The 14,588-nt window shown below is 47.3% G+C and overlaps 1 protein-coding gene across 1 annotated transcript in view; it reads right to left on the bottom strand.

The window, feature by feature from the left end:
* MYO5B (myosin VB) overlaps window positions 1-14,588 on the bottom strand; it is a 152,707-nt gene that overhangs the window by 83,396 nt on the left and 54,723 nt on the right. Inside the window, exons 6-10 of the mRNA XM_059833394.1 lie at window positions 12,504-12,647; window positions 11,445-11,526; window positions 7,117-7,224; window positions 4,873-4,982; window positions 3,010-3,275 (exon numbers count right to left, since the gene is read on the bottom strand). Of these exons, the coding sequence (XP_059689377.1) occupies window positions 3,010-3,275; window positions 4,873-4,982; window positions 7,117-7,224; window positions 11,445-11,526; window positions 12,504-12,647 (710 nt within the window). The remainder of the gene's footprint in view (window positions 1-3,009; window positions 3,276-4,872; window positions 4,983-7,116; window positions 7,225-11,444; window positions 11,527-12,503; window positions 12,648-14,588) is intronic.

Below are 14,588 nucleotides of genomic sequence, written 5' to 3'. Positions count from 1 at the left end.
CAGAGACACCAGATGTGATTTATGTATCCTCTCAGTGAGTGCTGGCCGGGGGCAGAGCAGCTGTACAACATCAACTCCAAGGGAGATTTCATGAAGTCGCTAATTAAGGGACTCCGCCAGCACAACTTGCTAATTGACGGAGCAGTTTCGTCACCAGCTCCACACATGCCCTCACAAAGCACCTGCACTAGGACAACATCCTAATGGGAAAAGCAAACCAATGGCTGTTTTGTTTCTGTTTGTTTCCGTGTCTATATCCTGGTGCAAAAAATAAATGCATTCACCACTCCGACCCATCACCGCGGCTCCTGGGAAGGCACATGCCGGGCTTGGGGACTGCTCTTGCGAGCGGACATTGGGGAGCAGACACTGCATTTTGACTTTTCTCCTGTTTCCTATTCTGCTGCATGACTGGTATCTCCTAAATCTGCTGCAGCACCGGCGTTTATACTAAAATATTTAAAGTTCATAAATAAGTCCAGCATACAGCTGGCCACCTGGGTGTTCACACTTCCCTTCACATGGCAAACAGAAAAAACCCAACAAGCCGTCCCCTCCAAGTCCAGGAATGCCACACAAATCCACTCTTCAGACGGATTGCAGTATTGCTACGACAGCAAATGACGCACTTTCACTACATACATAAAGGTTTTTAATGCTGCACTCTGTCACCCCAATACTAACAGAGAATTAAGGATGCAGAGTCGAGCATTAGAGAACTAGGAGACAAACCCTACAGCCTCTGCACCCTCGGCTTGGACCTTATCCCTAGAAATCCCACCCATGGGGACAGACCTCCCCCAGGAGCGCCGGGGCAGAGGTGCTCTCAGGACGTCAGGGACGTGTGGTGGAGGCTGCGTGCAGGCTCCCTGCCTTCCTAGCTTAATCCCTCTCCCAGAGGAAAAGGAAAAACAACACATTTGGGGGGGAAAAAAAAAAAAATCCAATATTTGGCAGAATGCATTAAGACTCCTGAATAACCTGAGTTTGGGGAACCAAACCCCTTTCAAGGACCACAGAGAGTCGGGTTGTCAGCACCCGAAGTTCCTGCATTGTTAATTACTCAGCATTTAGACAGCAATACCCCCCTCTGGAAGGGATTTATGGTCTTTTTAGGAGACCAGACTCACGCAGAAGCATTGTGTGGAGCACACACATTGTGTGTCCCGGAGCGTGGACACCCTTCCCCTGCAAACCTGCATCTTTTGATAGGACCTGCAGGTCCCTGTGGAAAAAAAAAAACCTGCTGTACCCCGCGGTGACACCAGTGCTGGAAAAGCGTCTGCTGGCCCACACGCTGGACGTGACACACAGGAGACCTGCAGCGTGGGAGGTTTTTCTTCCACGCTAACAGGTTTTCAAGCCCAGCTTAATCTTTCATGAGCGTTATCCTCAAGTCTCCTTTTATTCAGATTTCTGAAAGACCGCATCTGATTTTTAAACTCAGATATCCAATTTTCTGCATTGACCCACTATCGTCCACATGGATCCATCTCACAGCTTTATTTATCATATCCCAGCCTGCAGAAATCTCTATTTGTAGGGACACTGATGGGAAACACCTTTTCTATCTCATACAGTCTTTGAGCCACAATGTGCTAATCCCACCTGGTTATTTAAGATCTTCCAGGTCCTCTGCTACATACCTAGGAGAGCCCAGACACTTGCAAACCTCCGAGAGCAACCTCACCATCTCAAGCCATCCCATTAAAATCCCAAACCAAAGAGGACTGTATTCTTATCATACTTGATACAAGTGTTGCTGTAAACCTTGCCGTACGGCTGCAGTCTCTGATGGAGATGAGCAGGCAGTGGGCTATGCCGATGCTCCAGTACTGACTTCTGGCATCCCTTCTGCTGCCGTGGCTGTCCAGCAGATGCTAAAAATCAACATCCCAAACACCAGCAGCTGTACAAACCCCATGGGAGGTTTTATACACAAGAACCAATTCCAGTAACTGCGTAGGTATTACAGCCATAAAAGCTTTCCGTAGCTGACCCAGAACCGTTTTGGAAGGATTTCATTCTGAACTTCAGGTTCACCTAGATCTGACAGACCTTACAAGGAGTCTGCCATTACATAAGATTGGGGATTGAGCAAGCACAGTGACTGCACTGGGTCAGGGACCGGTTCCTGGAGCAGCTACAACCCATCCATCCCACCTTCCCTTCCGAAACAGGAGCAATATATATTATGGGAGCACAGAAGGTCACTGCTGTCCCACTTCTCCCTTGTCCTTGCTCCCCAAAGAGACAGAAAAAGGATGGTGTTGAAAGAGGGAAAACCCAAACACAGAAGACCTCTTTCCTTTTCTACCCCACAACTGAACAGAAACCCTTCCTTTCTCCTCCATCTTCTGCTTCTTTGCAGCACTACAGCTAAAATGAATTTTTCACAGACAACTCTCACATCCCTCTTCTACCAGCGCTCAAGAGCCAGGATGACAGACCAGACAGTAACCGGTACTCAGTCCGGAATTAAAGCAGCTCGTTGCCCCTGAGGTTGCAGGCTGCAAGTCTCACCCTCGGTTATGCCAGAGCTTTTTGCACCTTACCCCCCTGCCGCAGGTTCCCAAAGTCCCCCGAAACTCTCGCTGCACAAGGGCCCTGCAGCAGCGGTTTCACAGCTGAAGAGGTAAAGTAGTTTCCTCAAATCCCACAGCAACCCCAGGCAGAGCCAGCGCAGCCTTTGGTCTTCACGTCGGCACCTTTACACCTAGCTCATCTTTAAGCTTGGTGCTTTACACAGAAATCCCAAATGAGAACGGCATGGGAGGTAAATCCCAAAAGCCAGCACTCACGTAGATCTCCATGCGCTGTTTCGGGGTCAGGGTTGCACAATCTAAAGGCAGCTCAAAACTGCAAACCACCCACCACTATGCTTTTTTGCATCCCTTTCCCTTATTCCCACCCCCTACCACAAGCCAAGGTCAAGTGTGCATTGCCAGAAGGGCGAGACAAATTAGAAAGGACTAATTTAACAGCCTTAAAAGCAGAAAGCACGCCTACCCATAGATATCGAGCACGCCGATGAAGGAGTGCTGCTTGACGGTGGTGTGCAGCGCCTTGTTGATGTGCTGCACGATCCAGTTGAAGAGCTGGGCGTAGATGTGCTTGGCCAGGGCATTCCTGGCGTTCACCACTTGCTGCACAGACATGTTCTTCACGTAGGTCTCGGCCGTGGTGACGAGTTTGCGATGGCAAAGCCAGTGCTGCATCTGGCTGTGCTCCACGCCCAGCAAGCCGCAGAAGTTGTTCAAGTGCTCGTCCTCGCTCTGAGGGTAACGAGAAGCAAAGTCAGCAGGCTGGTGACGTTCTAAAACTGGAGTTTTAACACTGGGCTGCCCAGATCAGCGCAAAAAATTAGCAGCATTTCATGCCTATCTAGGGCAATGCTGTCTATCTCTGCGGTTGATAGGAAACAGAAGAGTGACGAGCACTCATCCAGTTGCGCTCATCTTCATGGACATGGATGAAACGGCTCACACAGAGCTCTAAACGGTGGTACACCCTGTGGCTTTCCTCTGCTCTGCCTATCCTTAAGGTCTTGAACTTCATAAAGAGCAGATTTCCACAGTGATTGCCAACGGGAAAGCGCACTCTCCACTTTAACCCTCCTTGAGCTGCAGCTACATACTCCTCCAGAGCAACCTTGATTAAGCCTCAAGTTAAAGCTTAAGGTATGCCATTGCACCATGTCTTTTACAAACTAACCCCCTTTTGAATAATAAAGTTGCCAAATGTGCATTACCAGAAGGTCTTGTGTTTTGCATAATCAATAAAATGAAATGTGGACTTCATTTTCTCTAGAGCATTGTATTTTTCCCCCCTCAAACTAAGACGAAGCAGTTCTGAGTCTCTATTATGCTAAGATAGCGGGCACTGCCTTTTGGACAACGAGAAATCAATTTCCCTTTCCTCAGTGTAATAATACATATCTAAAGGAAGTAAATTGTTTCCAGTTAGATACACGCTTGTATAGAAGCTGGATGGGTTTGGGGATGGGGAGAAAAACGCATTTAAAAAGACCTCGAGGATGGTTTTTTGCTTTGATACCTTTTTGACTGGATTCAAAGTCGTAACAGGATTGATTTAATACCATGCAATTACATCTGAAGGTAATTAAACAACATGAACTCCATTACAGAACTCAACATTGTCAGAGCAGACCACTTCTACATATCCAGGTTGCCAAATATCAAGCAAATTACCCCCAGCATCCAAGTAATTGCACACCACATTATCTCAAGGGTACCACTAAAAGTTTGTGCAGAACGCATTTTAATACTTTAATTAGGAACAAACGACCCAGCCTGGGATGCAACGATAATTGACAGGACAGTATTTTCCTATAATCACTTTTTTTTTCCCCCTGAACAAACACAGAAACAGAAAAACCACCACTAAGGCATCTTTAGTCTTATTTATTCCTGCTAATTAACCGTGCGGTGCCCCTTTGAATACTGGATGGCCACAGTACACACAGCAGTCTCATGGCTTTGCCTGTAGCAAAGCAGCTGTAGAGCACCACACTTTCTGCTGGTGGGAGTCACCGTTCCCCCAATACTCTGTGCACCCAGTCTTTTAAGAAAGCAGGGAGATTTAAAGATGGGATGGGACTTCAGGTGGTAAGCAACCTTTGAATCACCTCGCTTATAGGCTGGCTAGCTAGAGAGGAGAAATAATGCACTATCTTCTGGGAAAATCAAAGCAACTGGGAAATTATGATGCATTTTCAAAAAAAGCAAAGAAAACCAGAATGAAAAGGGCTTTCTACCAAAGGATACTGCTGCGAAACTCAACACATCCGACGTGGCCGGATTTATGAGCATACAAAGCTCCCCACGTGCCCCACTCTTGCTGGTGACCTACCGATACGCTACAGGCATCGCCATCTCGCTCCGCTTGGATTTCCAAGTTCCCTAGGTGCAGAATGGCAGCAATTATCCTAAAAATGGTCGTCTGATGAGACTCCTTCACTCCTGCGGGAACAATTGATAGCTGATTTTCACAACAGAAAACAAACTGTAATTTTCAGTTTATTCGAAAACGCGTGCGGTGTTTGATTTCCCTCCCAGGCTGTGGGTTTTCAGAGTTATCAGACGTCTCCTAATAAACTCACCGTAAACTCTCAGTAAAGCCATCGCTCGAAAATGACAGCAGAGACGGCAAGAGGAGCTCCTCATGTTATTTCTTTACCCCTAATGGTTGCATCAAAGCAATTTTATCACAGATGGGTTTAATGCTATTGTGAATGTGCATGAAACCAAGGATGCTACTCCATAATGACCAAACGGGATCAGAGCTATAGGGGCTCTGCGGCTTTTACAGAACAAGGAGTTGCTTCTCTGCCATCGTAGTCCACCAGTGAGATCTCGCTGACAACTGAAGCACAGAAATTACAACTTATTGCCGGTGTCCCACAAACAGAAGAGAAAATTAAAGCCGTGCACACGACGCACAATGCCTCCAGACTGGCGCTACGGCAAGTCACCAGGGAGGGGATGTGAAGCTCTGTCTTACGGTCCCCAGTGTCTCAACAGAGCTACATATTGCGGGTCTTCATCGGGGGGTGTAATATATTATTGCTTTATATATTTTTCTGGCAGGCTTTTGCAGCATTCCCAGCAGCAGCCTGCACACGGCTTTCTTGCCATATCTTGCATTTTTACATCCCAGCTGGGTTTCTGTGCCCCTTTTGTGTTCAGGGCTGGTGTTCTAATTATCCACCCAAGGTCTGAGATATCACCTGCTGGTTTTTGAATTATCAAGAGCTTCTCTTTCTCTCTCTGGGGACTTTTCTGTTATCGGCACAGTGAGAAATGTTTCAAGGTTACTAGAAAGAGCAATTCTCCACTGTTACTTGGCGCTCTTAATTGGAGTTAAGCCTGGCTAGGGTGGGGATTGGCAGATAAATCTGACTTCTCCTTGTTACACATAAAAAGACAAGACTAGGACGCACAGTAGCAATTTCACCAGGCCCTGAACAGAAGCAGAGCTGGGAAACACTGAAGGAAAAATGAGGAAAGGCAGAGGAAGCATGTGAAGAGCAGGAAAACATCATCAAATTGGCCGTGAAGGAAGATGCTCGCACAGTGCTCCAGAGGGACCAATAAAGAGACAGGGGGTCTGCTTGGGGAGGCTGAGAAGGGGACCAAAGCGAGATTGCACGTGGCAAGGGGATGGGGAGAGGGTCCCCTGGGGGTTACAGCCCCATGGGAAAGTTTGGAGCAACCAGAGGCATCATATTTTTTTGAGTAGTTAACAGATAGAACCCACACAAGCCAGACAAGAGGAGGGTAAAGACAAGACCCCACCGTCACCCCAAAGGAAAAGAGAACGAGCCCATCTAAAACACAAAGAGGACAAATTCTGGGGAAAATTTTGCAGTTATAACACTTCAAATGAGTCCCCAGGCCCACTGCCGGCACAGCGTGGCGGCTGCGATACAGCTGCTCGGGGGGATTTCACAGCTGGCTGTGAACATCGTGAGCTCCTCTCCCAGCATATGAAATGCAATGAAGAAGCACCGAGACTTACCAGGATTTAAAAACTTGGCTTCAGATAAATGTTAATAAACTCTGGGAAAGTTTTCCCCTGCAAAAATTGTTTTTCCTTTCAAACAGTGGCTGCTGCAGGCAGGCTATGGCACTGTGTAACCGCAGCGTGCCCGGGTGGTTGTTGCAGCTGGCCACGCAAACGTGGCCCCTGCACGGCAGGGATGTACTCAGCTCATTCTTCCCAGGAATCAGCTACTCAGTACAACACTGTGATGGTCCGAGAGCAACCACACCCTCAACCCAAATACAGATCGAACTGCAGAGTAATAGCTCTTTTCTTGCTTGTAAATAGGGTAAAAAATAGCAACTCCAAAAGGGTTTATTTGGGTTTCTCTTAAATTCAGTGTCCCCCTCCATTTCACTGCCGCTTCGCAGATAGCTGTAAGAAATACTTCTGTGGCTCATACTAAAGAATAAGGTAAAGCCAACTAGGTCAATAGGAAGATGATTTTATACCTCTTATTATTACAGGAGAGCCATATAATTCAGGCAAAATACTGAAAAAAATTTGCACGAGACTTCTGCTGGGAAGCCTCCAAGCAGAGCAACCCCTTACCAAGCAGGGTGAAGGCGTGCCTGGTTTTCTCAAAGTCATCAGCATCATCCACGCCATCGATAGACGTGTCACCTCCCTGAGAAGTGTAGAAAAAGTCTTCGGCACATGCTAGGAGACAAGGAACAGAAGAAATGCATCAGCAAGCAGTAGCTTTCCAGAGCGTGCACTGGGATGCTCCCAGTCCCCCATCCTGCCCATCCCTGAAGGGCACTCACCTCCTTTAAGCTATAGTTTACTTAGAAATGGATGAAGTATAACCTCAATAAGTGTCTGTAACTACTTCTTGTAGTGACGAAAACCCTTCCCCATGCAAAGCAAGTTCAACCAGGGCAGAGCTATGGTGTATTTGGGATTCAAATAACTACTCTATTGTACAGGTGCAGACTATATCAAATACTGAGGTTACTACTTTCAATTTTTTTTTTTAATCCTGTTTTACATACCCATGACCGATTCAGATACTTTAACACCTTTCCCACATAATGCCTTAAACCTGGGGAGCAAAGGGAATAGAGAATCACCCACAGTGCCAGCATTACACCACTTAAGCATCCATGCCTTAGCAAAGTTATTTCAGGACATCGCAAAGCTAAATCTGCATTTCAACTGCAGATACAACAGGCTACGAGATCGCAGGATTTATACCCACTTGAAAAAGCTTCACATGCAATCGCCCCTCATAAAAACAAGGGCTTATTTGAGGCCAAAACCATTAAGATATGTGCCCAAGGCTGCCCGGCTGAGTGCCGGAGCAGGCTTGGCCCCAGGGAGGGCTGGAGGAGCCCAGGAGGTGGACAGCCTCCCCATCCCACCCAGAATCGGTTCTCAGCGCCAGCTTCAGCTAGTTTCAAACCGGGTAGGAGGGACTTGCCAAGAAAAGCTCAGAAAGATCATTAACACGCACAAACATATTTCCTAAGTATCATGAAAATAATGAGAAAAACAGCCTACTGTGCGTTCCACATCAGCCTGCTGGTAACCTTTAAAATCACTGCAATCTGCACTTTTTTTGACTCACATTGCCACCAGAAGGTCCCCATCCCTTCCCAGCCCTCCCACAGGCTTTTGCATTAGCTGTACTTTCAGGCTGTACGAAAAAACACTTAATTCTTTTTGGCATACAAAGCCCTGGGAGCCGGAGTTTTCACTAACTCTGCTCATTGCTGGAGCATCAGGAACAAGGGGCAGAAAATGCCGAGTGGGGTCAGAGAGGTGATGTCCATCCCGGTCCCCCCAGCACAACGGGAGCTCACCCAGCCCATGATGGAGCACATTGCATTAACAGCTTGACATTGCTGCATGTCGCTCCTGCAAGACACAACCAGGGCTGGCAGCGGTTGATGTGACCGGGACATCAGCCTCCAATTTTAGCCATCCACATTGGGACCCGCTTCTGCCTCAAGTCATCTCTGTTATAACCACCTCCAATATTTATATTTCAATATGCGTGCAATAATTTTAATAAGTACAGAAACCCTTTCATTCACTGCAAACAAATAAAGCCTATTCCAGCTTTGCACTATTGCCCACGCATCATTAAGTTAGGCACCACACTTTGAAAGGGCGCTGCGTTGCGCATCAACTCCCATATTTTAAGTCAAATATTTACTTTCTAGTTTAAAACCAAACTTTTAGGATTGCTCTACCTGAGGAGCCAACACTTACTGGTTTGCCTCCAGGCTCATGTAAGTTTAGAGACTTCATTTTCCAGCAGAGTAACAACAATACTTTGTATGTGCAAGACTCAAAGGAGAAACAACAGCTCCTACTTTTGATATGGAAAAATATACATCCTGCTCTCTATCTAGTAAAAGGGGGATTTTTACATCAAGATACTCCTTGTTTTATATAAGCCTTGGGAAGAAAAGGTTGATAGGTAGGTAAGGTACAGCTCACAGGAGGAAATAAATTTGAGTTTTAACTAGTTGTCATGAGATACAGGTGAGTAAATCTGATGCAAAGTTGGTAAAGAAAAAAAATCCCTCAAAAGAAAGAAAAATAAGTGAATTGTGAACATCTGCACTCACAGAAAACTGCCCAGCACTAGTAATTCAACAGGTCAGGACAGAGCCTGCTTCACCCCAACAAAAGCAGCTCACGGTACCCACGTTCCCATCCCCACCAAGCACATAAGCAGTGCCGCATCTGCCAGCTACGAAAGCATTTTGGGGAGGTATTTTAAGCTATTGCAAGCTGACAGCGCAGGAAACGCCAAAGACACACACCTTTAGTTTTGAAGAGAAGCCCTTCTTTTTCCGTTGCTGCATTTTACCCAAACGCACATGCACCAGGCTGTACGGATACCCGCGCATGCTGCAATACAGCAAATGCACGAGCGCCGCGGAAAAAAGCAGCTGGAGAGTGACACACACTGACAACATAAAATTTTGATTCGAAATGACCCAAGAAGTCTTCCCCTCCAGTGAAATGCCTTCCGGGCTATCGGCCCTGGCACCCACCACCTCCTACGCTGCCAGCTGTTGCCATTACACATTCTCCCTTGAGACACTGAAGTCGAGAGCCACAGTCACAACAGCATGAAGGTGCCCTGGATGATGCACCAGGAGAGCAGGGAGCTCTCAGCCTTCAGTACTATCAGTCATCACAAATACAGACAATGCTTTTAGAGAGCTGTGCTGAAAAAGACTGAGACTTCCTCTGATCCACATGTTCCCAAGAAGAGAAAGGTGGTTTCACAGCTGGAGCTCTCCCACATCAACTCGTCTTTCAAGCTGGGTTGAAATAATTTACTTCCGAATTTTAAGATGCCACCAGACAACAGCATTACTCAGGGTATCTTTGCAAAAATGAAGCGCATAACCCCAAAGCAGAAACTCTTGAAAGTGCTCAAAAATGTGCTCTGGGGTTGTGTGAGCATGCAACAGGACCAAACACGGGCTCTTTGATGGTAGCTGGGAAGCCACTGTCAGAGGAACATCATTTTGGGACCCTTACAGACCGAAAGGAGCCCCAGGTCCATCACAAGCCTTGACCTACATTTCATATTATGGCTGGTGCACAGCGAATCATGAAAAACCTTCACCTCCCACCCAGGTATCCTGGGACAGACATTAAGGTTACGCATAGACAGCCTCAGAAGTTATCTTATGCCTTAGAAAATTCACGGATGTCATTGTCTGGTTTGGTGTCACTAGGCAGAGTATGGACTACAGTTGGTTAATGAACCAAGGGTTACTGGTGACAACAGGACAAGAACAGGAGTGCTTGCATTTCAGTACGAGCACTCGGTACGTGTAGCCAACGTGCCTACGGTGACCCAAAAAGTCGTTAACGCAAGCCCAGAATTACCCAGAAACTGCAAGCCTCTCTCTTGATCTGCCACTCCTCTGTAGCCATGATGGAAACCTCTGCGAGACTCTGCAGCAGCAAGATGCTCTGCGTTGGGATCACAACCTGCCTTCCTCACCATTTTAAAGACTTAAAAGCCCATTTTAAGCCTCACTTCTCTCTTTAAGCAACAGCAAATATTTGAGATAAAAAATTAATTACACCACAGCTCTGCAGCCCCTGCTGCAAGTGAAAAAACCTCTTATTCAGGTGTCTTACAGAGGTTTTGCTGCAAATCCTGAGAAAAAAAACCAACTCAGGATACATCCCAGGAGTTAACCATTGAAAAAAATATAATGAATTCAAAGGATGCAACTGCTCCTGCCAAGACTCTGGCCAGATCAACCTATACTCACACTTCTTTTAAAAGACAAATCTTAATGCAAGTTTCATACGATATTAACAGACTATCTTCCTGCATCCGCTGGCGTCTACCACAGCATGCGGTTCACTGTGGTTCTGCAGGAAGTTCTACAAAATACACAGGCTTCTTCCACCACGGCTAATCTCCAGCAACAGCTCCTACCCACCAACAGCGCTTGCAGGAGTCTAACAGCACCAACCAGCACAACACAAACTTCACGTATTTTATGCAGCAAGCCACTGCATAAGGTGCACCCAATCACAGAATCACTATGGTTGGAAAAGACCTGTCAGGTCATCAAGTCCAACCATCACCCCAACCCCACCATGCCCACTAAACCATGTCCCACAGTGCCACGTCTACATGTTCCTTGAACACCAAGCAGAGGTGACGAGTGCTGGTACCTCATCCAAGGCTCCACATCCTGGGAGATGGCATGAGCAAAGCTGCACACCACTGGGGAGAAGCCCTTCAAGCTCATCTCCCTTTACCTCCTCCCCCTGAGCAGGCACACATAACCTCATCAATGACCTGCATTTCTAACCCCACAATATTTTCCTGTTGCCATCATACCCAGGCAGTGGCCACCGGCACGCAGGGAGGTAGAAGTACTTACTTAGTCCGAGGTCTTTGAATTCTGGAAGACTCGCTGAGGCACAAAGCTGATAGAAGATGTGGTAGTTGCGCTCATCCTCCGCCTACGGGAGAAAACGCCGGGTTAACAGAGGCACGAAGAGGTTACAGCAGTGCTCCCACCCTCAGCCAGGTGTCCACTCTGACCCCATCCCCTGCTTCCCACCATCAAGACCTCCTCGGTGCCACCAAGACGACGGGGACCTTGTGCCACCTGGGAAAAAGGAGGTGCCAAGCCTTGCCCTGACCAAAGTACACGGCCCATCTTGTAAAGGAAGTAAATAACCTTATATTACCTTCCATCTCTCATCCATCTCTGGGATAATTGGGCTAAGTTAGCTAGCAAGCACAGCGTTGCAAACCAACGGCAACATTAAAAGAGGTGGCCTACACTTGTAGCTTCCCAACGTCATTTGGGTTTAGGATTTTTGTGGTTGAGGTTTTTTTGGTTGGTTGGGTTTTTTTGTTGGTTGGCTTTTTTGGTGTAAGGACAGAAGTTTTGCAGGTGCTTCTGAGCTAGATATCAAGCATAAACCAAGACAGCTTGTCCTGAGCCCTGCACAAGAAATGCATGGGATATGCCACAGCAGAGACATAAGCCTCCTCAGCGCTTCTGCTGCCTCTCCTCCCTCTTCAAAACATAAGACTGTTGCCTGCAATTTATTCTTCCTGGCTTTTCATGAAGTTCAGTAAAAATCTCAGCAGCTGCCCAGAGAAAGGCTTTCCATCCCTGCCCAGCAGCCAGGCCAGGAGCAGCGATCCCCTCCTCGGGGCTCCAGCCTCGGGCGGATGGAGGGAACAACCAGGGGCCAACTAACGAGTCTCCCAGGTACATGTTCCTCCAGACCGAGGTCACCAGGTTGGGATTATCAAGGGCGACTGCAAAAGACTGAGCCTGAAAGACATGTCTGGAAGTCACATCCACCAGGAAAGCTACTTTTAAAGCAAATTTTTTAATCCAAAGAGAAGACCCAGACTATTAAATTCCCAGAGTACAGCACCCAAAAGACAGAAAAGAAGAAAAAACAGCACAACTCCTCACCTGGAATACAACACGTGATTTTTCCAACAGATAGGTCCTCATGTTGGCACCAATGATGTGGTATCTTTTATCAAAGCCTATCTGAATGTATTTCCCAAAACGACTGCTGTTGTCATTCCTTGTTGTTTTAGCATTTCCAATCGCCTGCATGAAACAAAATTAAACATTAATTTTGAATTTATTTTTTAAAATTATTTAAACATTTAAATTTGTAATGAGTGTTACATAAACAGTCACAGGAGGATTTGAGGAAAACCCCTTCCTAGACACAGAAGGCAGAGCAATGATGTGACTTTGGGGAGGACTTTTCACTGAAAATGTGGCATCTCCAGAGTTTTTACGGAAGAAAAATACACATAACCAGCAATGAGTATTTGTACGGCAATTAGATCATCTGCATACTAACAGCCACAACATTCCTGTTTTGTCTTATAGGATGTCCCCACCTTTGTTCACAAACAGTCAACATTGACAGCTTTCCTGGAGGGGACACGGGCAACGAAGCCCTGTGAGAGGGAGAGAACCAGCTGCAACCCATCTCCAGATGTTCGGGCTTCGGTCCGTGGATTTGGTGACATAGCCAGAGCCCCTCCGTGCCTCCCCAGAACCTACCTGTCACCTCCTGGGCAGGTAGTGCTGCCATATGCAGTGGCAGAAGGGAGAGGAGAGAATCCAGCCCACGTGCAAACACCGGAGGTGCAGCACCTCAAACGTGTGAGTGCATCAAGCAGCCAAAGAAGCAACTCATGATAATGCAAGAGGGCCAGTATTTCCCTTCATAGCTACACCAGCCTTGTTTTCTACCACCATTCCCCTGTCCTGAGATGATAAGCCTCAAGCAAGCACAGGAGAAGTGACAGAAGGGAATGGACAGGTACAGGAAAGAGCTCTCAGGCACCTCTCGAAGGCTGGCTGCCTCTCCCAGGCTCTCCTTGCAGACCACCTCCACCAACGGTGCGGCTCTTGGGGATCACGCCAAGCATGCACACTTAGCAAGAATCATAGTATTACCTATAGCATCACATTGACATCATCCAAAACTTTTGATCATAGGACCTGATGCCTCCAGTTGCACGTGACAGACTCCCCAGCTCCCCAGGGAATTGCTCGGTGCAACACGGCACTGCCTACGCCAAAGAGGCTGTTGCACCTGCAAAGCTGTTCCTTGCTGCCTTCCCCCTCAGCTGTTCCCCCTCTCCATCAAGGATTGAGGGCTCCTTGGCCCAACAGCCTTGCAGACCCACAGCTCCCACTTCCCACCTCCAACCCTCCAGTACATGTCCCAGACCGTAAATAAAAGCGGGAGAGCAGCAGCAGAGCACACAAGCTTGACTGCCCGTGCCTCTCGTTTCTGCATAGAGCCCAACATCCATCCCCCAGAAAATACAGAGTTCACAAACTGCTACAACAAACGCTACAACTAGATATTTTGCGCGCTGAATTGAGCGTCCAGAATTACCATCACTACTTTATCTCATGTGCTCCAATTCGTTGTCTACAAAGCAGAGATACCTGCCCCACCTCCCAGCAGGGACATACATCCCATACATTAAACACAGCGCACCTCATTGCTAAGGACTATTTTATGACACACATCCCTCTGCTCCATCTTCATGCTTTAGCTTTGGGTTTTTTGCAAACTAGGCAGTTCTCTTTTTGCATGGGCAACATTCTCAGCTCTTTCAATAAAGACGGATAGGTTCCCTGGCCCCAGCACTTAGAAATTACATACAGAACTGAACACAGGCAACAAAATTAGAGCAGTAAAATTATGGGGACATATAGAAGAATAGCATGCACTATGAATTTTTCTTTGGATGCTTTTAAGCATTCCCAGGTGTTACAGCTATATTTCATGGAGGCACAGGAGATGGGTGAGGAAGAGAGTTAACAGCGTGAAGACCACGCTGTGGCAGATTGTTGCGTGCCCTCTGCCAGCCATACACCTGCGGGGCTCTTCTTCCTGCTCATCTGCACCATCACTTGTTTTATGGTTCCAGCTTGCACCCCATATCAAGCAGCACGATGCTAGACCGTGGGTGCCGCCTCTCAGGCTGGGGTGGGCTTGGTTTGCATCCCGGATCA

The sequence above is a fragment of the Gavia stellata genome, chromosome Z (genome assembly GCF_030936135.1).
Source record: "Gavia stellata isolate bGavSte3 chromosome Z, bGavSte3.hap2, whole genome shotgun sequence".
Taxonomy (NCBI): domain Eukaryota; kingdom Metazoa; phylum Chordata; class Aves; order Gaviiformes; family Gaviidae; genus Gavia; species Gavia stellata.
The sequence above is the reverse complement of the archived record's forward strand: the minus strand, read 5'-3'. Positions and strand labels throughout refer to the sequence as shown.